Source organism: Mauremys mutica, chromosome 11, assembly GCF_020497125.1.
Source record: "Mauremys mutica isolate MM-2020 ecotype Southern chromosome 11, ASM2049712v1, whole genome shotgun sequence".
In the NCBI taxonomy this organism is placed as follows: domain Eukaryota; kingdom Metazoa; phylum Chordata; order Testudines; family Geoemydidae; genus Mauremys; species Mauremys mutica.
In genome coordinates, this window is record NC_059082.1 from 12410327 (window position 1) to 12433002 (window position 22676).

The 22676-nt window shown below is 46.4% G+C and overlaps 1 protein-coding gene across 2 annotated transcripts in view; it reads right to left on the reverse strand.

The window, feature by feature from the left end:
- Positions 1 to 22676, reverse strand: part of SLCO3A1 (solute carrier organic anion transporter family member 3A1) — a 212638-nt gene that overhangs the window by 181873 nt on the left and 8089 nt on the right. Inside the window, exon 1 of one of the 2 annotated variants that reach the window (XM_044980959.1) lies at positions 20947 to 21265. The exons of the other annotated variant lie outside the window; for it this stretch is intronic. Within the exon in view, the coding sequence (XP_044836894.1) occupies positions 20947 to 21117 (171 nt within the window). The 5' untranslated portion in view covers positions 21118 to 21265. Of the gene's footprint in view, positions 1 to 20946; positions 21266 to 22676 lie in introns of those variants that run through there. 2 annotated transcript variants of the gene reach the window in all.

Genomic DNA, 22676 nt, shown 5'->3' on the forward strand with positions numbered 1-22676 from the left:
GCCAGTGTGCTTTATAGGTGAAACCGCGTTATATTGAACTTGCTTTGATCCACCGGAGTGTGCAGCCCCCCCCCCCCCCGGAGCGCTGCTTTACTGCGTTATATCCAAATTTGTGTTATATCAGGTGGTGTTATATCAAGGTAGCTGTGTACTTAAGGGAGTTAAATTCTTTTCTCCTCTACTTACCTGCCAAGATCTGAATTCAAGGCTCTTGTGTTTCTGCTGCAACCACTGATGACATCTCAGTGGCAGGTATTTTGCTCCCCTACAGTGCTCGGAAATCAAGTCTTGGCAGGTGAAGGAGGAAAAAAAAAAAGAGCTTTCTATGCACAGTTAAATAAAACACCAAATCTGATCAGAGACTGACTCAGTACCCAGCTGGCTACTGCTGCCAATGCAAGCCCGAGCTTTGCTCTTTTCTCCTTGTACTGCCGTCGGACCACTCCGTTTCTCCTGCTCCTCATATTGGGGATAGATAACCCAGGCCACAGAGTATCTGAGGGCAATAGCTGCAGCACATGCAGCTGGAGTACTCAGGCTGTATAACAGGAGCCAGCCATCCCCAAGGTTACGTTCTACAGAGCTGCACAAATTCCAGTCCGAGATACTCTCTGAGCAAGGGAATGTGAAGGGGCACGGCTGCATGCCGTGCATTAAGCTGGGCAAAGCAGAGCCACCAATATCTCAGTAAAGAGGAGCATGCATACCCTGAGCCTGGAAGCGGAGAGTGATGTTAGGTGGATGGTAATCAAGCGATTCACAGACTAGAGCAGGGGTAGGCAACCTATGGCACGTGTGCCAAAGGCGGCACACAAGCTGATTTTCAGCGGCACTCACACTGCCCGGGTCCTGGCCACTAACACCGAGAAAGCAGGAAGAGGGGCATCTGCTGGATGTCAGTCTCTCCCGCAGAGCAGGGAAAACCAAATAGGCCTGATGCATGATAGGAGAATCTTTGCTCCGGTCTCTTGCCTGTCCCCCTTGACTTCCCTTGTCTTCTCCATGTCCCTCTTGCCCTCTCAGCTCCATTCTCCCTACTAGCTCTTGTCTCTCCTTCGGTTCCTTTCTTTTTATCTGCATCCTCAGTTCTTCACTCTTCCTTTTAAACAAAGGACCCCGTGGAGCTAGTTCTCCTTCCTAGAACACAATGGGCACTTCCATAGGTTCCCTGATATAATTTAATGGCCACCATCCTTATGTTTAGGCCTTAGAGCTGCTAGAATCCCATAAGTCAGGTTCTCTTGAGTTTAAGTAGGGTTACATTTTTCAAAAGCACTTCAGTGACTTAGGCTCCAAAGTCCCATTTTCGAAAGTGACTTAAGCACTTAGAATGAAGTCACTGTTGAAAATAGGACTTAGGTGCTTTATGAAAACCTAACCCTAGATCTCTTTGTAAAAGCTCCCACTCTGCTGCTGAACGAGTAAGGCAGCCCCCAGTGATCACAGCTTACGAAAGATTTGAAAAGCAAAGAGCTAGATCCTCAGGCCCACCTGATTTCTGCACAGTGCACCTGGGGTGAAAGTCACATGGGTAGTTTTCCTCCCCCAATCATGGGAACAGCTGAACACTAGCTGAAACAGCAACCACAACCTCCCACATCCCTGGCATGACGCCCCCTCCCCACCTCTCCTCCCCCCAGTGTCTCCAACACTGGGCTGTGTGACAGGAGCAGGCACCAGAGGGCTGGCTATACCAATTCTACAGCCCCCAGAGATTCCTTTCTTCAAGGTTAGGGAAGCTCCCCATCCCTCCCCCATGCCTCCCAGGGGACAGCCCAGAGAGTCTGAAAGTTTTAACTGACGTTCGTTTTCTATCCTAGAGCTGTGCTGAGATTTCCACTGGTGCCCAGACAATGGCGCTAACTAAGGCATGGTAGTTAGCACCCCTCTCTATTTATGCCTGTGGTCATGATCGACATCCCATCAACTCCTCCAGCCACAGACTACAGTTCAAACTAATATATAACAGTGTCTTTACACTGCATTTATAGGTATCACTAAACAGTGGGTCTGATCCTTCCTTTGGATGGGGCCCTGTGCCTACACTCACAGCACCTCTGTTCCATCGCAACTAATATGCTTTTTTCCCCCCTTTTGGAAGTAGAGAGTGACAAATCACGATACTGACCATGTTACAGAAATGCAAACAACCCGACTAAGTGCCATCAGACACAGTTTGTAACTGTGTGGAGCACATGCCAGGGTTTGGGCCACATAGAATAGTGCGATCATTCCAAACCTGCGCCAGTGAAGACTTAACAGCGTCAGATAATAGTTGGTGGTTGTGAGAACCTCACACACTAATGTATTTATCTTCTCAACACCCATGCTATTATCCCTGTTTACATATGGGGAACCGAGGCAATGAGAGATTAAGTGACTCACTGAAGGTCACACAGGAAGCTTGAAACAGAGCCAGAAATTGAACTCAGATCTCAGATTCTAGGCCAGTACCTTAACCACTAGACCAGGCACCCATTCTTTGTTCCTTAACCACTGGTACCATGAGATATACAAGGGTGCCTGCTCCCATGACTGCCAGGTGTCGCATCTGCTCAAATGCCAATGAAAGCTGATTTTTCTGGGCATGGAAATTAAAGGCTTGATTCATGAAGGGAGACAGTTTGGATGTGACAGCTCCAGAGAGCACGATGCAGAGCGAGACTCTGGTTTTAAAACACTACCAAGTGCGGCAGGAATGTTGAGCAGTCACTGCCAAAACGTCACTATCAACATTTTCTGCATAGTGAGTCCCGGCTTAAAGCAAACAAGTTACTGTTTCCCCATGATTTAATCTCTCTCAGTTGTGTGTGGGGGTGGGAGGGGTAGGGATCAGGGGGAAGGCTAGGGAAACACATGATGACACTGTGTCCTGGATATATTCCATGAATGTAATTTTTTGTGATGTCTTTTGGATACAAAGGGTTCCAAGTGTAACCAGGACGCTGGGAACCAAATCGAAAAAATGTCTGAATCTATACAGTACAAGCCACTGAAAAAAGGAGAAAGCAGAGGTCATTTAGTTATCAACTTACATTTCCAGTACCTTGGAATTTTGTTTAGATTTATTCAGAAGCACACTTTGCAACATCACAATGATGACACGCCGTGAAAAACTGGATAGCATCCTTGGCCAAATTCTCCCCTGGTGTAAAGAAGCAAAATTCCATCCGTGACATTGAAGTGGTGCCCATTTACAACAGGAGAGAATTTGGTCCTCTGTTCAGAGCCCCTTTTCTTCAGCTAATAGAAATCCTTTGCCCATCTCGATTGCCACCTGTTCAAGGATCCCAAAGTGCTTGCAAACGTTAATTCAGCCTCCCAGCTCAACGCTCCCAGGAAACAGTCATTTTTACAGATGGGGGAACCGAGGCACAGAGTGGGAAATGCACAGGAAACCTACGGCAGAGCTGGGAATGCAACCCCCAACTCCCATCCCTGTGCCAAACTCACAAGCTCCACCTCCAATGTGTGCTATTTTCTATATTTTTATATTATATAATTTCCAGTGTTTTTGGTAAGTAGGAATAAATGCATGAAGACTAGGATTTCCCATTGGCTCCAGGTGCTCATACACCTGGATCCGTCATGATGGTGATGCTTTGATGATGTAACTGGGGGACAGACAGCAGGAGCAGATGAGTCCTGCCATGAGTGCACAGGACTGGACTCGATGACCTCTAGAGGTGCCTTCCAGTCCTATGATTCTATGAAAACATGAGGTGAGCGCAATGCCTCCACTTGCCAATGCAAAGTGCTCAAAAGTCGTAAGACTGGCTTTACAACCAGGCAGTTTTAAAAATATTTTTAAAAATTGGGGATTTTTATTTGCTTTCTGGTGTCTGAGTCTTTAGGGGCCTCTCAATTCTTATTTTCAAGCTTTTTTCCACCACCACCAGGGAGAGAAATTTACTTTAAAACAAGCTGAGATTCTCATGTAGTCACAGGAGTCCAGGAGCTGGGGCTTAAACACCAAAATGTTATGAGATTCACAATGAGTCATAAGATAGGCCAACACTGCCTCCTACCGGAGAGAAAGTAAACTTCCAGGAGACTTCCCTCCAGTAGTTTCCTGAAATCCTTCCATCAGGAGTAAGGTTTGCCTCCTGCTTGCTGAAATCCCCAAAGATCTGTGGTTAAATACACAGGACTAACCACAAAGAAGCCAGACATCCCCAGACTCACTGTGGCTTCCTCTAGGTTCCTGGAAATGCAATTCCAATGGAGCCACATTACCAGGATTTCCGCGGTCGCCGCCCCCCAAATGTTAGCGCCTTAGGCAATCCCCTAGGTCGCCTAATGGGTTGCGCCGTCCCTGCTCCTGCCTCCCTTTCAACCTCTCCCCATGCACAAATCCCCAGATCTAAAGAGAGCACATATGGTCCAAAGTCTGAAGACTGGGGGTGGGGAATGGGGAAGCCCAGATGCAGCTGATCCACAGACCCCTCAACTCCATCCCAACCAACAGAGTGAACACTACACACACACACACACACACCTACCCAATGGACATTATCTTGCCCCGGATTCTGTTTTGGAGATAAATTCCTACTGAAGGAAACAGACAAACATGCCACACATTTACATTGTGGTAGCCCCAGGCATGGACGCAGGCTCGATTGTGCTAGATGCTGTACAAACGAACACAGAGATGGGCCACCCCGCCAAAGAGCTTACAATACGAGTTTTAAAAACACGACGTAAGCATAAATCTTCCCAGGAGCTATCAGGTACCATTACTGTAAGAGACTAGAGATCTATTTAAATTATAGATGGCAACATAAAAATACCGGCAGAAGCTTAGCCAGGTTAGAACCAAGTTGATTGCTCCAAAAAAAATTAAAATAAAAATCAATCAATACTGCCTCAGCTCTCAGAGCCAAAACCATAAAATTAAAGACAAAGACTAGCAATTTGAAATGCTCTCCTCCCTAGCAGTGAGAGAGCCCTGGCTCCCACCAACACGACGCTCCTAGGTGTATAGAATGACATCTGCAGCAGTCCCTCGGCAACAGAGTCACTCATGGAAGAAAACATACCAGAGTTCTGCGGTAGGGCTCCAGAACACTAGAGATTTTATCCCAACAAGCCAGCTCAAGTTTCCAATTGCAATCGAACAGCCGAGGCCACACACTTAGCAGAAGAGCATGCAAGTGCCCCAGAGGCTGAAAGCAGCCAGCAGTAACTCCCACCAAACAGGTTTATGGAAACTGATCTGTTTGGAGAGGGACGCATGAACATCCACCAGGCAAATAAGCCATTTGCTGTGGATGAGTTTGCCTGGCTGTACAGGTGAGGTTACAGCCCATTTCATTGGCTCAGCTCTTGCTTTCAAGCACATTGTAGTGGTGGACTTCACTCCCAATCCCTTATAGGAAAGGATTGGGGTAACCGTGGCTGGTTCCCCACTCTAGGGAGGTCTCTAAATCTAGTCTCCCAGCAAAGGACTTCAAACAGAAAAGAGAAAAACTAAGCTAGCACCTGGATTCCAATGCTCAAACTCACAATAGGGAATTCGATTCAACAACACTTTGAGGACAGAGGTGGAGTGTAGGATGGGATCATTGCCCTCCAACCCCAGAGCTGGAGGAACCAAAACCACCAGCAGATTCCCTGCAGACGCATTGTTGAAGAGGGTGCTCCACGCTTGTTAGGATTAAGCCAGTGCCCAGGATCCATTTTGTGAACTACAGTATCTTCTGAACTGGCTGATCTCACTACAGCTAATGCTCCTGCCCTTCGGGAACAGTGACCAAAGATATGTTTGACTCCCCCTTTAAGACAAGGCTTCCCTTCTACTAAAGCTACCAGCGCTCAGCGGCACTAACTTCAGACATAAGGGCTTGCATTATAACCAGCAATATGCTGCAGGAAACACAGTGCACGTCTCCCATGAAGAGGCTGAAAGGCCTCATTGTAATTAAGTTGCCCTTAGTACTGTCTGTCCAACAAGGCATAAAACCAAAAAACACAGGCTTCTCTCTGCTGGTCCTAGAAGCCCAAATAAATGTTGTCCTTCTAAATGCCACATGAAGAATCTATACTGCTGAAGACTTTATAAGAGCATGTATTCCTTCTGTGCACTCTGGGTATATAATCTCTTTCATTCATATAGGGCGGCTCACGCCAATGAATCTCTAGTTTTATATCAGGGATCGGCAACCTTTGGCATGCAGCCCACCAGGGAAAGCCGCTGGCGGGCCGGGATGGTTTGTTTACCTGCAGCGTCTGCAGTTTCAGCCGATTGCAGCTCCCACTGGGCGCAGTTCGCTGTCCCAGGCCAATGGGGGCTGCGGAAAGGGTCGGCCAGCACATCCCTTGGCCCGCGTCGCTTCCTGCAGCCTCCACTGGCCTGGCACAGCAAACCGCGGCCAGTGGGAGCTGCAATCAGCCAAACCTGCAGACGATGCTAGTAAACAAACTGTCCTGGCCCACCAGCGGCTTTCCCTGGCAGACCAAAGGTTGCCGATCCCTGTTTTATATGCACACAAAATGATTTGAGATCACTTTACATTTAAGTTACATCCACATGAATGGTTTCGCCCACCACTGAAATGCACCCCTCACTTGGGTGGAACCTGGAAGCATCAAACAGCAATACTACACAACAGTTTTGGTCAGGATACAGAGACCACTGTGTACAGTTGAAACAGCAGGAGGAATTCAGGGATGGAGAATAGACTCACAGACTTTAAGGTCAGAAGGGGACCATTATGATCATCTAGTCTGACCTCCTGCACAATGCAGGCCACAGAATCTCACCCATCCACTCCTGTAACAAACCCCTAACCTATGTCTGAGTTATTGAAGTCCTCAAATTGTGGTTTAAAGACCTCAAGCTGCAGAGAATCCTCCAGCAAGTGACCCGTGCCCCATGCTGCAGAGGAAGGCAAAAAACCTCCAGGGAGAATATTGTTTCCCAAATGGAAATTTGGCCAGGACACTGGAGTTAATACCCAATACTTGTACAAAAAGATCTTTAGTGACTGCAAATGACTAAGCCTTTAGTTTCAGGTCAAAAAGATGGCACCTTTCTCAGAAGAGCATACCCCATACTGGACTGGGGGAAATTTATGCAATATTGTTTCAGTAGGATCAGGATTACTATCAAATCACTCACACCACTTCCGGTCTTATCCTCGGAGGTCTCCAATCTAAACACTGGCCAGGTTAGCCTTATGATGGGTGCACACAGGGGCGGCTCTACCTTTTTGGCCGCCCCAAGCAGTCATGCGCGGGAGGCGCCCCGGAGCCGCGGGAGCAGCGGACCTCCCGCGGGCATGACTGCGGAGGGTCCGCTGGTCGCGCGGCTCGGCTGGACCTCCCGCAGCTGTGGATGGTTCGCAGGTCCGGCGGCTCTGCTTGAGCTGCCGCAGGCATGCCTGCGGGAGGTCCACTGGAGCCGCAAGACGAGCGCCCTCTCCGCAGTCATGACTGCGGCAGGTCCGCCGGCCCAGCCTGCCGCCCCCCCGGGAAAGGGCCGCCCCACGTGCGTGCTTGCCGCGCTGGGGTCTGGAGCCGGCCCTGGGTGCACACTTTGCCGAGAGGATGGATACAGATTGGAAAATGTAAAGCTTTGAGAGAGTGACCGAGATAGACTTTGCTAAGCGAGCTGTCACAATCAATTCTACCAGCAGCGGAGTCAGAAGTTGAGAACCAGGCAATAGGACTGAAAACTTAAATCCCAGCTCACATCTTTAGAGACCAAGAATCTTCCATCTGTTATACATGGTATTTGTCCCCCTTACCTCCCAATTATCTGTTGATCTTTTTTTAATCTGGTATCTTAAAATAAAATGATGCAGGATACAAATGTCAAAGTGAAAAGTAAATATATCTTCACACTAAAAGAAAACCATGAATATGGCACAAAAGTGACTGGAAAAGTTCAATGAATATTAAAAGTACATCAAGGTGTTTTTCATAATTTTCCAAATTGTTTTCTTTTACTCACCTTTTATAACTCCTCTTGGAACCTTGAAACTGATGTTGGTGTTGGTCCTGCTTTGAGCAGGAGGTTGGACTAGATGACCTCCTGAGGTCTCTTCCAACCCTGATATTCTATGAATCTTTGCATTCGGAATACTCCCCATTACATATGTGAATGCACACACAAATGGGTTTGTTATTGTAATGTTGCTGATAAGGGCTAGACCACACACACACACACACACGCGCGTTTCTTATTGTAGCATTGCTTGTGGATGCAAGGCTGAACAGTTTGCAGGGATTTCTGTTTATTTTTTTTAATATAGGGTCTCATGATAGTTTGGCTGCATACAGGTTTGTTATTGTAGAGTTGCTCATGAATGCTGGGCTGAACAATCTGGTTTGTTATTATAGGGTCTCAATCACTGGGCTGCACAGACACATTTGTTACTGTAGAAATGCTCCGGAATAGTGCTAGGCAAATATTTTTTTGGGGGAAAAAAACTTTTCACTGAAAAAAAAATGCAGATTCAGGTTGACTAACGCATTTTGAAAGCTCATCAGGTTTGCCTAATTGCTTTGATCAAAGCAAATAAACGAGATCTGAATAAAATCCTTTCTAATTTTGGATTCCAAACAATTTTTGTTTCAAATTATATTTCAATTTTATTTTTTAAAAGGTAAAGGCCACTTAAAAAAATATCAGTTATTCGCACAAGTTTCCTTGTGAAAGCTGGTCTGTTACTGTAGGGATTCCATGAGCTTTGGGAAGAGCGCCCTCTGACGCTGTAGCATCACGCACAACGGCTGGCCTTATAAGAAAAAGGAGCAGATGAAAGAACCCTCAAAATAAGATGACAATATTTGCAAACAGATACAAGAAATAAAAAGTAAGCTGACATTATTGCCTGCTAGTCGCATAGTATCTCTTTAAAAGAAAGGAAAAATGCAGAGCGTGACATTCCTTTCGCATTTTGCCCTGTTCGCTCAAATATGTCATACTCTGAACTTAGGCAGCAGTGAGGATTCTTCCTGGTGCTGCGCTCAGGCCAAAGCTCCCAGGATTTCTGTCTGAGTCAAGACTGCACAATTCGGCCCCAACTCCTCTGTAATAATGACACTCAGCAATATACTAGTCCTCTGTTAATGCCATGCCAATTTATATTCCCTGGGTGAGAGGCCAGAAGTGGGTAGAAGTAGCAGCTAATTCACATCCTCCCTTTCAAAAAGGCATTTGCAGCACTTTTCCTGTTGGAGCGCAATGAAAAACACATTCATTGTTTAACACGATGGGCTGTAAACCTGGGTAGCACAGTATTTTCTCATTCCATTGTTCCCTCACAGAATGGAAGTAATAAAGCAAATCTGCAGCTACATGAAATTTAGGGCCCTGTCCTGATCTTTAACACAGAAATGTGTATCCATCAGCTTGTCACAATGAATCTAGGCATCCTATGAAGCATTTTCTGCCCACCCAGCATTTAGGTGCTCATAGGCATCTGAGAATGTGAGAGCCTAACCAAATCTAATGTAAACTCCAAATGCATTCAAGGGGGGGAAATATTTACATTTCTGCTTATGTGAATTCACATACAAATTCGTCTGTTTCAGGGCACACATGACACCTGGCCACAGTTGAACCTAGGTGCCAAGTGACGGTGCCACATGGTTTCAGAGACAGTGAAGAAACTGAATAACCCCATGTGAAGTGAGTCACCCTGCTTTAGATGCCAGTGAGGGGGTGGGAGACGGGAGAATAGATTCAGGTTTCCAAGCAGAGATGGATTAGTATGTGAAATAAATAGGATTGCCAACTTTCTAATCACAGAAAACCAAACACCCTTGCCCCACCTCTTCCCTGAGCCCCGACCCCCTACTCCCTCCGCTACTCTCTCTCCCTCACCCTCACTCATTTTCACCGGGCTGGGGCAGGGGCTTGGGGTGCGGGAGAGGAGAGGAGGAGGGCTCCAGCTGGGGGGGCTCCGGGATGGGGCCAGAAATGAGGGGTTCAGGGAGGGGCGAGAGCTCTGGCTGGGGATGCAGGTTCTGGGATGGGACTGAAAACTGGACACCTGGCAACCCTAGAAACATAGAAAAAGAGAACCGTGAAAGTTAAAAGCCAAACACCCATCTTTTGATCAAATATTGTAGTACAGTGCTGGGCAATCTGCAGCCCGTGGGCCGCACGCGGCCCCTCAGGGTAATCAGCTGGAGGGCCACGAGACAGTTTGTTTACATTGACCATCTGCAGGTACGGCCACCCACAGCTCCCAGTGGCCGCAGTTCGTTGGTCCTGGCCAACGGGAGCTGCGGGAAGCGGCGTGGGCCACCGAGACGTGCTGGCCACCACTTCCCACAGCTCCCATTGGTCAGGAACAGCGAACTGCGGGCACTGGGAGCTGTAGGCAGCTGTTCCAATGTAAACAAACTGTTTCACAGGCCGCAGGGTGCCCACCACTACTGTAGTACAACATTTGTTATTTTAAGTATTCATTCACAGAGAATTAACATAGAACAAATCATCACTCGTGCTTGTATCTAGGCCTGGCACTTTTTTTTTTTTTTTAATGTCAACTGATATTGATATTTATATAATTTTTCCACATTTGTGGGAAATTATAGGCGGGGGTCAGACATTCGGGGAATCAGACAATTTAATGACAGAAGTTGTGATTCAAAACGTTAAAGCTTTATAATCATTCAAACACAAAACTGTCAACATCACAAGCCAAAATATACACAGGAAATATCCTGAGAAAGGCTGAAATCAAACGAAGAAGTTCTCAAACAGCATTGTTTTGCCTATCTGAAATGTCGATTATCGAAGTTTATCAGTTTGTGTGGGTACGGTGAAATCAATGTTTACTGACATTTACTGATAAAAATCTAATCCTCCCAAGCCTAATGATATGTGACCATTATATGCCAAACCTAGAATTAAAAGGGAAAACACATCGAGTACTTTAGCCATAAAATTCAGCCTATTGGACATTACTTTAAAATGTATTTTTGTTCTGTATTTGTACTGTGCTTAGTACAATAGGATCCTGATCCAAAACTGGAGCTACCAGGCACTACAAATAACTATATATAATCTGCAAAGCAACATGCTCCAGATATAAAAGGTGGGTGTCAATTTTATTTTGGCCCAGAGTTTATTTTAAATGCCAACTAAAGTATTTCTACAATTTCCCCCCAAAATTTTGACAAAGACAGCTTGGTCTGTTTGTTTTTACAAAACCCCTCCCATTCCCTATGGCAGTGTTTCCCAAACTTGGGATGCCGCTTGTGTAGGGAAAGCCCCTGGCGAGCCGGGCTGGTTTGTTTACCTGCTGCGACCGCAGGTCCGGCCAATCGCAGCTCCCACTGGCCGCGGTTTGCCACTCCAGGCCAATGGGAGCTGCGGGAAGCGGCAGCCACTATGTCCCTCAGCCCGTGCTGCTTCCTGCAGCTCCCATTGGCCTGGAGCCAGGGCTGGCTCTAGCGTTTTTGCGGCCCCAAGCAGAAAATAAATAAATAAATAAAGCCGCGTTCGCGGTCGGCGGCAGCTCTACCACCACTTCTTCTATGGCGGCAATTTGGCGGCAGGTCCTTCGCTCCGAGAGGCAATGACGGCCCCGCCGCCCAATTTCCGCCAAAGGGCCGCACGTGCCGCCTCTCTCTTCACTGGCCGCCCCAGGCACCTGCTTGCTACACTGGTGCCTGGAGCCGGCCCTGCCTGGAGCAGTGAACCGCAGCCAGTGGGAGCCACGATCGGCTGGACCTGCGGACGCAGCAGGAAACAAACCGGCCTGGCCCATCAGGGGCTTTCCCTACACAAGCGGCGTCCCAATTTTGGGAAACACTGCCATACAGTATCAAAAACAAACACTGACACACCAAGCACCTGAAAGTGAAACTGACTTAATTACTTCATGCACTACAGTGATTGGTGTAGTATAAGGACCTCGAAAGAAGAAGAGTTATTCAAGCACATTCATAAGGTGACTGAACTTTTTAATAAACACCATAGAGTGACAGTAAACTGGCTGTTTTAAATTTTTCCACTTCCAGTAAGCTCAGGTGCTATTAGTAAAATAAGTGAAGAATTTAGATTGTTTTTATGCTGTAAGGGCTTTCCAATGACATTTAAATCTTTCTTTTTAAAAAAAATCTCCAAAATTCTATTGCCGAGGGGAGGATTGTGGAGACAGTAACTCATTATGTAGGACCTAAACAAATACAAAGTTCTGTGCTCGCATAGCTGTTAGCTAAGGCCTGGTCTACACTTAAAACTTAGGTTAAGTATTATGCTGAGTTAAAAAAAAATCATGCCCTCAAGTGCCATCGCTGTGCCAACCCAGCCCTCTGTGTAGACCCAGCTAGGTCGACAGAAAAATGCTTCCATCAACCTAGTTACTGCTGCTCACAGAGGTGGTGTTCGTACAGTGACAGAAAAAATGCTAGCCTGCATCTGCACTGTGGGCATAGAGGCATAGCTATTCTATAATAGTGTCCATAATGTAGATATGACAGAAAAAAAGCCAACCAACCAAACAAAAATACCATGCTGTTCCCACAGTGGTGCTGACATCCAGGAGGTAGATGCAGAAAACAAAAAATAAAGACGTGTTAATTTCAAGGTCAATTAGAAATGCAGGGAAATCAGATCCGTGATTGCCAAATGGGAAGGGACATCATCAGGGAAAACACATTTTGCTTTTCTGCTTCCTAGGCAGCAAGGAAGAAAAACAATACACACACAAACAACTCTTCTCTCTTTAGTTACTGAGTTTCCCCTTTAATGCTGTAAGCAGTCATTTCAAATCCTTGATTATTTGAAGTGAGAGAGCCTAGGAGCCCCATTGTGCCAGATGCTCCACAAACCAAGCTAAAAGATAGTCCCTACCCCCAAACAGTTTAGTTATTATATGTATAGCTCCACTAACATGCTAGGGTTTCAAGTAGGACTTGGAAACAAAACAAAAACAAAAATTTGGCTACTGGACTTGGGAAATCTGAATTCAGTTCCCATGTCTGCTACACACTTACTGTGTGACCCTGGGAAAGTCATGTTCCTCATCCCTAAAACAGGAAGTATTATTGCACTCTTCTCCTCTCCTCGGTCCCTCTTGTCTATTTAGATTGTACGGTCTTTGGGACAGGTATTTTCTCTTCCTATGGGATTTTAGTTGGGACTTCCAGGCACTTGTACTGGTGAGGAGAAGTGCCAGAGACTCCATGAATTCCACTAGGCACTTTTCTGTTGCTATTGATTTTACATAGAAGGCACTCAGATATCAGTATAAAACCCAAGAGAGATCAATACTGTAATACAAATAATCAGTATGAAGAAGAAGAATGGCTGGTGCTTATAGTAGTGTGATGTCGAACCAGGGCTCCTGGGTTCTATTTCTCAGTCTGCCACTGAGTTGTTATGAAACCTTGTAAGTCTAAAACATCTCAGTACTTCACAATTTTGTTGGTCCACCTAGACAACAGAAATAGTAGTTCTTACCTTCTTCAATCAAAGGCGTGTTTGGCGGAGAGGTAGAGTGCAAAGTACTGTCACGTAGTATGTATCAATTTCATACCATCGTATAGATATCCATTGAAGTACCTGGCCAGATCCTCATCTAGTGTTAACTTGAATTTGTTTGAAGTCAATGGAGCTACACCAGTTCACATTTGATAAGAATCTGCCCTATTTAAATTGTGTGTGGAATTCGCTTATGTTTGCTTGTATGGAAAGATGGTTTGGAAGCAGGGTAAATACATAAATGAGAACAATCCTTCGTTCATACTGTACATACAGAACAAATCCACCAAAGCAATGGAGTTCCTCTGGATTTACACTGGAGTAAGAGCAAAATCTAGCTCTTGAACCTTTGAAAGGTTGAGAGAAGAGAAACCCCCCCCAAAAAGGACATTTGTCACCAAGTGACCAATTTGCATGGAAGGGGAGGATCACTCCTCTTTTTCCTAACAGAGCAGAGGGACACTGCAGCCCAGGTGGCCCACCGTTCAGTGGGGCTAGAACTAGGGGTGCTACCGCCCCCCCCCGGCTTGAAGTAGTAATAACCACCACCAAATACATAGTTTCCATCAGCAGCGCCCCCAGTATAAAAACGGTTCCAGCACCACTGCCATTAATGCAGAAAGGGCTAACAAGGCTAAACGCTGTTTACAGACTTAACACAAGAGACTCCTGCAATGCAACTCTTCTCACTTGGAATTGCATTCAGCTGCACACGCAAGGTCAGAACAAGACTCTTGGATGCAATTCATAGCCCCTTCAACCACTGATTATGTTTATAATACTTCAGGCCATTAAAATACACACGGATACAGGGCCGCCCAGAGGATTCAGGGGGCCTGGGGCAAAGCAATTTTAGGGGCCTCTTCCATTAAAAAAAGTTGCAATATTATAGATTATTATATTCTCGTGGGGGGCCCTGCGGGGCCCGGGGCAAATTGCTCCACTTGCCCTCCCCTCCCCCGGGCGGCCCTGCACGGATATGATTGGCCATTGCCATGCATATGTGAGGCAAAGATATTTTGGAAGCTCAGGCTGGCCAAAGACAAGGAAAGCAGTAGAGGACTTTGGTCTTGTGATGGATCTTAGTACTTTTAAGCAGCTGATCATTCTTCCAGAGATCAAAAGTACTTCTTGTGCCCCTAAGGAAAACAGCAGCAGAAGCTACTGTTAAGCATTTCTCTACTTAAAAAAATTAATTCATGAAACTAATCAGCCCAAACGCCTGCTATAGGATCAGACATTTAATCCTTTACACATTTAATCAAAAGCCATAATCAAAACATGCATTCTGCAAAAGACAAAGAACAGACACGTACTGTAGCATTCTTCATCTTTATAATGCTACTCATATAAATACCTCTCTATTAGCAGCAAGTAAAAGAAGGTCCCTAACCAAAATCCCAAATACGATCTCCCCCAAACTTCAGGGGTGCTCAAAATCCAAACCCAGATCTGGATCAGATCTGATTTGCAGTGGTTTGCTGTGCAAAAGCTTTACAATGGGTCAAACCCAAACTCCTGATCTAAACATCCCCAAGAATCTGAAAACGTTCAGCATCTTGATCTGGATGGCGTTGATTCCCATTTTGCAGACACAGACCCTCTCTGGCCCCAAAATAGGAAACATCAGAAGGATCCTCGCACAGTAAGTAGAAATGTTATCAAACCAGCAAGTTTTGTTCAGTGCCAAAATGACTTTCAGCTGCAAAACGGACAATATTCTCTAATGGGAAAGGAGCATCAGCGACAGCTTTCCAGAAATAACACAGCCAGCAAAGATGTATTACAGAAAAATGAACTGTAAACGACAACCAGACAATTCCTGGCAAGTTCCATCCCAACCAAAACATTTCTTTTCTCTCTACATTATTTCAAAAATACCCAAGTGGCGAACACATTAATTTCACAGCTAGTTCCTCAGCACTGCTAAAGAAAGAGGTTTTAATGCAAATTCTCACTATGGAAAATAATTACTTGAATCAAAAGTATGTGATAAACTAGGAGGAGAAAGCTTGCGGTTAAGCCATGAACTGGAGCTCTGGGTCCAGTTGTTTGCGTTGTCACAGTCTGACCTTGGATTAATCAGTTGGGCCCTGGTCCTGCAGTATTTAACTCAATGGAAGCTTTGCCACTGATTTCAATGAGTGTAGGATCAAGCTTCTGTGCCTCAGTTTCTCATCTGAAAAACTGGGATAACAGTTCCCTCCTCCCATCCTTTTTAGTTGTCTTGTCTAGTTACATTGCAAACCCTTTGGGGGCAGGGAATGCCTCTTACTAGCTGTCTGTATTGCACCAAGCACCATAGGGTCTCAGCTGGGGCTTCAAGGTGCTACTGAAATACTGCTAGTATACTCCAAACATTTCTAAGAAATGTCTAACGAAAGCCTGGATTCAGATCCTCCTCCCATGAGAGTTTTACCTTTGGGTTCCATTGGAGCATGACTGCAGCACTGGAACATCTTTTTCATTTGTTTTTGACATACAGTAAAATAACTGCATAATTAGCATCATGTTTGCTACTCTTTGGTGTCTCAGTGGTTTGGGTTTTTTTAAAACTGAAGCAAGCAAAAGATGTCAGAGCCAGCTCAGTTATGCTGGTCACTAAGAACTATACTCATGTATCTAAGAGCAGAGTCTGGTTGAGGGGCTTTTTGATTGTGTTTACTGCCGCTGGAATCATTTGGAGGATTATTTCTTCTTGAATTCGGCATTTAAAAAGCTTTGTAACATAATTCTGGATTAAAAAAAATAGAACAGGCCGAGTATTGCCTCAGATACCAAATGCAAGCACATTCCAAACTCATACAAACCTAAAGCACTCGCAGTTTTGTACATATATTAAGGGGGCCTGTTGCCAGCTCCAGCTAATATTTATTGCACGATAAAGCTCTGCAGAGGGAGTTGAGTACAGTCCTCTAAAGTTTTCTTTCAGGAAACTAAAAAAAACAACAACACAGTTTTACATTCATTTCCATGTGAGCTCCTCCAACATACTAAGAGGTTCCAACAGTCATTTTTCCTTTGCATCCTTTACCCTAACCAATCCTCCTCCATCACTTGACAAAACACACAAATAGCTGCATTCAAAGCTGTTTATAGCAAACAGACATCTCAGTAGATTCTTGTAAAAACAGGTGCACGAAAGCATAGTATTTGTCAAACGTATTTCCCATATACATGCCCTTTATCTAAACGGCCCTTGACTTCAGCAGATGTTATGTCCTCGCAACTAGGTCAGTTTGCACTGGAGCTATCTGAGGCTAAAGGCGGAGGAGAGAAAATTAAATTGTGCTCCTGCTCCACAGACTGTGGCTGTCAAACAGATCTCTTCTCTTATGCTAAAGCAATGAATTCACCACCAGTTAAGCAGAGATTTGAGTGGCAGGGCGATAAAACAGCTTGGTGATCAACGGTCAGGTGCACTTGCTGCATTATCTCCACTTAAACTATTCCAAAATATAATGAAAGTAAGAGTTCAGGGAAATAACTGTTGCCAAGGTATCTGGATCAGCCTCATCTAAATCACTGTCACTAGGCATGGCCAGCATGACTGATCATACTGCTGCATTCGTTTGAAAGATCTTGGCTCCGGCCTTTCATTGCATGTGCTATTGGCACTTTATTCGTCATACACACAAGTAAAGATAGTAAATCTCGGTTTTCACCTGTGGGCCTATGCTGCAGAAGAAGGAAAAAAAAAAAAAAGCTTTTCAAGTTACTGCTTAAAATCTTGAGCAACTTGTTGGCAACCTTCTGCAGCAGGAAAGCCTGCAGTTGATGAGCTGTGCTTTCACCACTGTCACTACAATTACTGATAAATTCTATTTTCAAAAAGGACACGGGACAACTCAACTAAGCCAAACACATTTTTCAGCGAACATGCAAACAGGGAGAATGCACCAGCCTCAGAAATTAAGCACGCAGGGTAGGTTATCATTTGCATACGCGAGGCAAAATAGGCTCATAAGAAAGATAGGTTATTTCACACAGTCATTTCACATATGTAAATTACAGCAGACAAGTGCAGTGTAACTGACAAATGCTCTGGAAGGTAATGATCATCAAACTTTCCATAAGATTTCACATATAATCTCAAAGAGACAGGCTGATTAAACATATACATCTATTATTGGAGCCCTGGAGTATTTTGCCACTGACCTGAGCAGGAGGATTGAGCTATATAGATTATTAATATAGTATCATAGCCATTCATGGTGCTTTACAGACACAAAAGCAAGAGAGCCCTGACCCAAGAACACAGCAGCTACAGGATGTATAGAGAGAGCATGTACACACACAGAGCACATGCTTGCATGGGTATATAAATAAGATTAGATAATACACATGCAGAATCTGCACATATGTACGAAGTTTTTTATTTTCCTATGAAGCCAGTGACCACTAGCAAATTCCATAGTGTCAAAGCAAAGCACACTTGCTTGCTTGTTAGGCCTGACTGAATAACTCACTCCTGGCTGTGCTTCGCTTTGACACTATGGAATTTGCTAGTGGTCCCTGGTTTCATAAGGAAATAAAAAACTTCTTACATACGTGCAGATTCTGAAGTTAAGTTTTCCAATCATCCTCACTGTGTGCATGGCACAGCAGAAATGAATTCTGAGCAAGCCAGTCTGTCACTCCCCCATAAAAAGGTAAGTGCCCCCTCCTCACACACACACCCCCCTTCAGGAGTTACAAATAACTGAGGAAAGTTATCTTGTCAAGCAAAATGGAACCATTAATTCACTAGTTGGTTATTTCTAACAAAGCAAAATAAGGATTTTATTCAACTTGCCAGCAGTATTACATATTGTAATTATACCACATAGCATTTCTCTATTTGCTTTTCCTTCTCTGTTCTCACTGGCTTCCTTCTCAGACAGAGTTGTCACTCGGGGCTCAGTCTTGCAATCCATGCATGCTCATGCAAATAGTCCTTACTCGTATGAGTAGTTCCAATGGGTTAAGTTCTGCTCCCCGTCACCGCCGTGCAATTCTGTAGTACTTCCATTGATTTCAATGTAGTCACTCCTGATTTTCACCACTGTTACTGAGAATAGGATTTGGGACACCTTGGCTGAATAAGGACCTTGACATCAGTATTTTACAAACATTTCCCACCTCTGCTCAGGGACAAGTTCAGCTCCACAGGTGCTAACGCAGGTGGGGAAATGCTAGTGTAGACGCAGCCATTTATATATTGCCCTTCGAATGAAATTCCACATTTGCATCTGTTAGTTGTACTAAAGACTGTCTGGCGTTTGTTGAAGCTGAATAATGAGTGATACCGGAAAGCAGCTCTAACCACTGGCCTGGGTTCACGCTGTGGTATTTTTCATTGGCTAGTTGTCTAGTGCTGTTTATAGATCTGGCTAGGTGTTAATGCAGGATATCCTGCTGAACAAGATAAAGTCTGACTATATCATGCTGTTAAAAGAGATGGAGGAGGGTAAAGTTTAGCAAGGCCTATGTAGAATGTATACCCCCAAAAGGCATAGGTGCCGGTCTCTCCCTGAATTCCATCTGGAGCTTCACTGTTGCTACTGATTTTACATGGCCAAGGTTCAGATACTACGGTGATGGATGTGCATAAACCCCTAAGATAGTAAAAATTCATATAAATTACCTCTACTGCTGCCACTGAAAGCAAATGGCACTAGGGTGCCACTGAAAGCGAGACCATCTAAGTGGTATTTTATTCCTTGGTTTATTAGTTTAGCATCAGGTTGTGCCTCACTCATTCACACTGACAGGTAGCTCCCACTGAAATTGGGGTACCTACCCATGGAGTAAGATATTACTCAATGTGAGTAAAGCATGGCACAATCTGTCACTTAACAAAATTAAATATCCATAGAAGCCCATATAATATGATTTCATTGCTGAATTTAAAATGTGGTGCATTTTATTATACATATATAAAGCAACATGTATCACTATATGGAAACAACAATGTTTATTTAATATGGTAGGGTATATTAATGGTGCTTATGATTGTTAGATTTCACTTTAAGTTAAATACTGTCTACCATACTATGTGGGATGAGAGAGATTTTCAAGAACCTATTTAGAAACGCAAGAGCCATGGGCTTTCAATTGGATCTATGCTCCTAAATCACATAGGCTGTTGAAAAAATCCCACTCATATTTACACACACTGAAAGATGACTCCTTTTCCGCTCCGGAGGCTGTCCCAACACATATACAAGGGCGTGCATGTTTATACAGAGGTGGATCCCTAAGTTGTTCACCCAGAAAGCAAACTCAGTTTGATGGACATCGTTTTCTCGCTCTTTTACTATTACCTCTGCTTTTGATACCAGACACAATGAGTTTTGCACCTTCCCATTATAACAGACCTCATTATGTAGCTTCTGTGATAGACAAGCTACAGCACTCTTACCTAACAGTGAAGATTTGTGGGAGTGTTGTACTCACCAGTGTATCACTTGACTAGCACAAGGAATACTAGTAAGACGGGGGAGATGGAATACATGCCCTATTCTATCTACTTCGTATCTATTCAACAGAACTCGAGCACTGTGACATTTGATCTCAGTTACCGGCCAGCTGGAAACCCAGCAACCCTACCAGTCTATTCTGTACGCCCATTAAATGCGCTCGGGTTTGGAAACCAGCCCCCTAGTCTCCCTGGAGTTGGACACGCACGCGAACAAGAGACACAGAAGAAGGGTAACCCCCTCAGCAGTGCTGAGTCATTTACAACAGTCAAGCGTTTCACAGCTGAAGCACGATTGCTCCCACTGGGGTTGGCAAGCCACGTTGCTGTGGGTTAACGGAAACCCCCTTCCACTTCCCCTTGTCTTTCTCTGCAATCACCAGACCCATTCACAGCAGCAGGGGCCGAGAGGAAATTCACCTTTTTAAGCATTAGCAGGAGAAAGTACAACTTGCAGCTGTTCATCAGGTATTGTAACTTTAGCCACCACAGCGGTGGAAGATGGCTCTCGAGGAGAGCCGACGAGGAAAAAAAACAAAAAATCCGCTACCCATACAGCCTGGGGCACAGATCTGGGCCACACACTTTACTGCATCGAGCTTGGCTGTTGCATCAAACAATTGCGGATTGTCAAGTAGGACGTACAGAAAATGTTCTATCAATTACGCGCCTGTGTCTGTCTGTCTGTCTTCCATTTACTGACCCAAAGACACGAAGTGAAGCGAGGAGCACACACCTCTGGCACCTCTAAATCCACAGCAGGAAGCGGAGGCAGTAGATTTGAGCGGAGATGGGTCACCCCGGCCAGGCTCGGCGATACCCAGCCAGGCTACCTGAGGATCGAAAGCCCGGCCCCAGGGGAGCTCCCGGCCCTTTCCCTCTGCAATCTGGGGCGCTAATACCTCCCGGCCCCCTCCCCTTTGGCGGGGACTCCCCATCCCCTCTGCAGCACTTGCTGAGAGCCGCCTGCCTGGGGGCAGGGGGAGCGGATCCTGCCGTCCCCAGCCATGCCCCGGGGCCGGAGCCGGGGCGCACTCACCAGGTAGGCGCCCACGGTGCCCTGGGCCAGCATCAGGGCGCACTCGGACACCAGGAAGATCTTGATGTTGGAGAAGCAGGAAACCTTCTTTTTCCGCTTCTTGTTCCGCTGCGCCTCGTCCCCCTGCAGCTCGCCGCCGCCCGCGGAGCCCCCGGGCTTCTTCCCCGGCATCCTTCCCCGCGCCGCGGAGCCCGGCAGCTCGCCGCTGCCGCCGGGGGGATGGAGGGGCGCAGCGGGGCTCCTGCGTCCCCGGCTGCTCGCCGCCTCCTGTGCCGGAGCGGGCTGTGCCAATCACAGCGGCAGCTGCCCGGCCCCTGCCTCTCCTCTGGCTGCCAGGGCCAGCTCCAGCTCCAGCTCCCCCCCGCCGCCGCCGCCTCCTCCTCCCTCTCCTCCTCCACTCGCCCGGCCTCCCTCCCTCTCCTCCTCCGCTCGCCCTGCTGCGCACGGGCTGGCAGCGCCGCTGCCTCTCGCCAGCCCGGCTCCCGCCGAGCGCGCTCCCCCGCCTCCTGCGGCTGCAGCCGGGGAGGGGCTGCGTGTGGGCAAAGGAGGGGGGTTGCGCCCGGGCGGAGGGGGCTGCTCTGTCCCGGGACAGGCAGGGCAGGGAGCGATGCAGCCCCTGCCGGAGTCCCAGCGGCAGCTCTCAGCAAGGGGCAGTGCCCACCGCAGCCCATTGCCCCGGGGTGGCAAGAAGGATCCAGCTGCTGAACGGATCCGGGCAGCTCAGCTGCCCACCCGCTCCCTGGCACCCACCAGCCTACAGCTCCTGGGCACTGCCTGGCGGCCCCCTGCTCCCCTGCCCATGCCAACCCCAGGCAGACCCACAGCGCCCTGGCACTGACCAACCGACTCCAGGCAACAAATAGACAATTCTCGGGCACCAGCCAAGGAGTCAGGCAAACCCACTGCTGCCCGGCACACCGGTGGAGTCTCCTTTCGCACCTGCACGCCCCAGCTCTACATACTGACTGCTGGGGGCCTGCCATTAGCTTGTAAGAGCCCCCATCAATATCAGGCTATTGGAGGGAGAGATTTTTTTTCTCCCCTTCCCAACTGCTTCGTTCAACTTGGTGCTGCTCCATATGGCACTTCGGGAGGAAAGTGGGGGAAGTGTATCCCAGGCTACAAACATTACAATTCGCTCTAGTTTTTGGACCCTTGTGACTTTTTCCTAGTGCAACCTGCTTTACTGCCTCTAGGAGCAAGACCAGAAATGTTAGATGTTCCAATCTGGACAATGGGGAAGGGGGGAAATTCTGATACCATGGTGAGTGGCCCAGTACAAAGTCTAGGTAGAGAGAAAGCAACATGCAGAAGTTTGTTTGAACACAAACCTCAGCAAAAAAAGGGAACTGTGGACAATAGAGCCAGACCCTAAGCTAATGTGAATGGACATAACTCTACTGACTGCAGCAGCAGAGGTGCAATGAGCTGCAGCAGCTGAGGATCCAGCCCCATCTAGTTTCTTGTCATGCCCTGATAAAAGCACTTGCTTTTATGTGTCTGAAAACACACGGACTTTCGGCCACTAAGAACCCTACCAAAAGCAAGTTATGCTGCTTGCAAACAATTAATGAGAATGGAAATTCGCTCCCAGTACCGCTTTCTATGCCCCTGACAAGCTCTTATTCTAAGGTACATGCATTATATGCGTGACCCCTTCTAATCGTCACTTGCTTTAGATTATCGCCAGCTCCAGAGTTCTAATGTCAAGAGATCTCCTTTTAAAGACC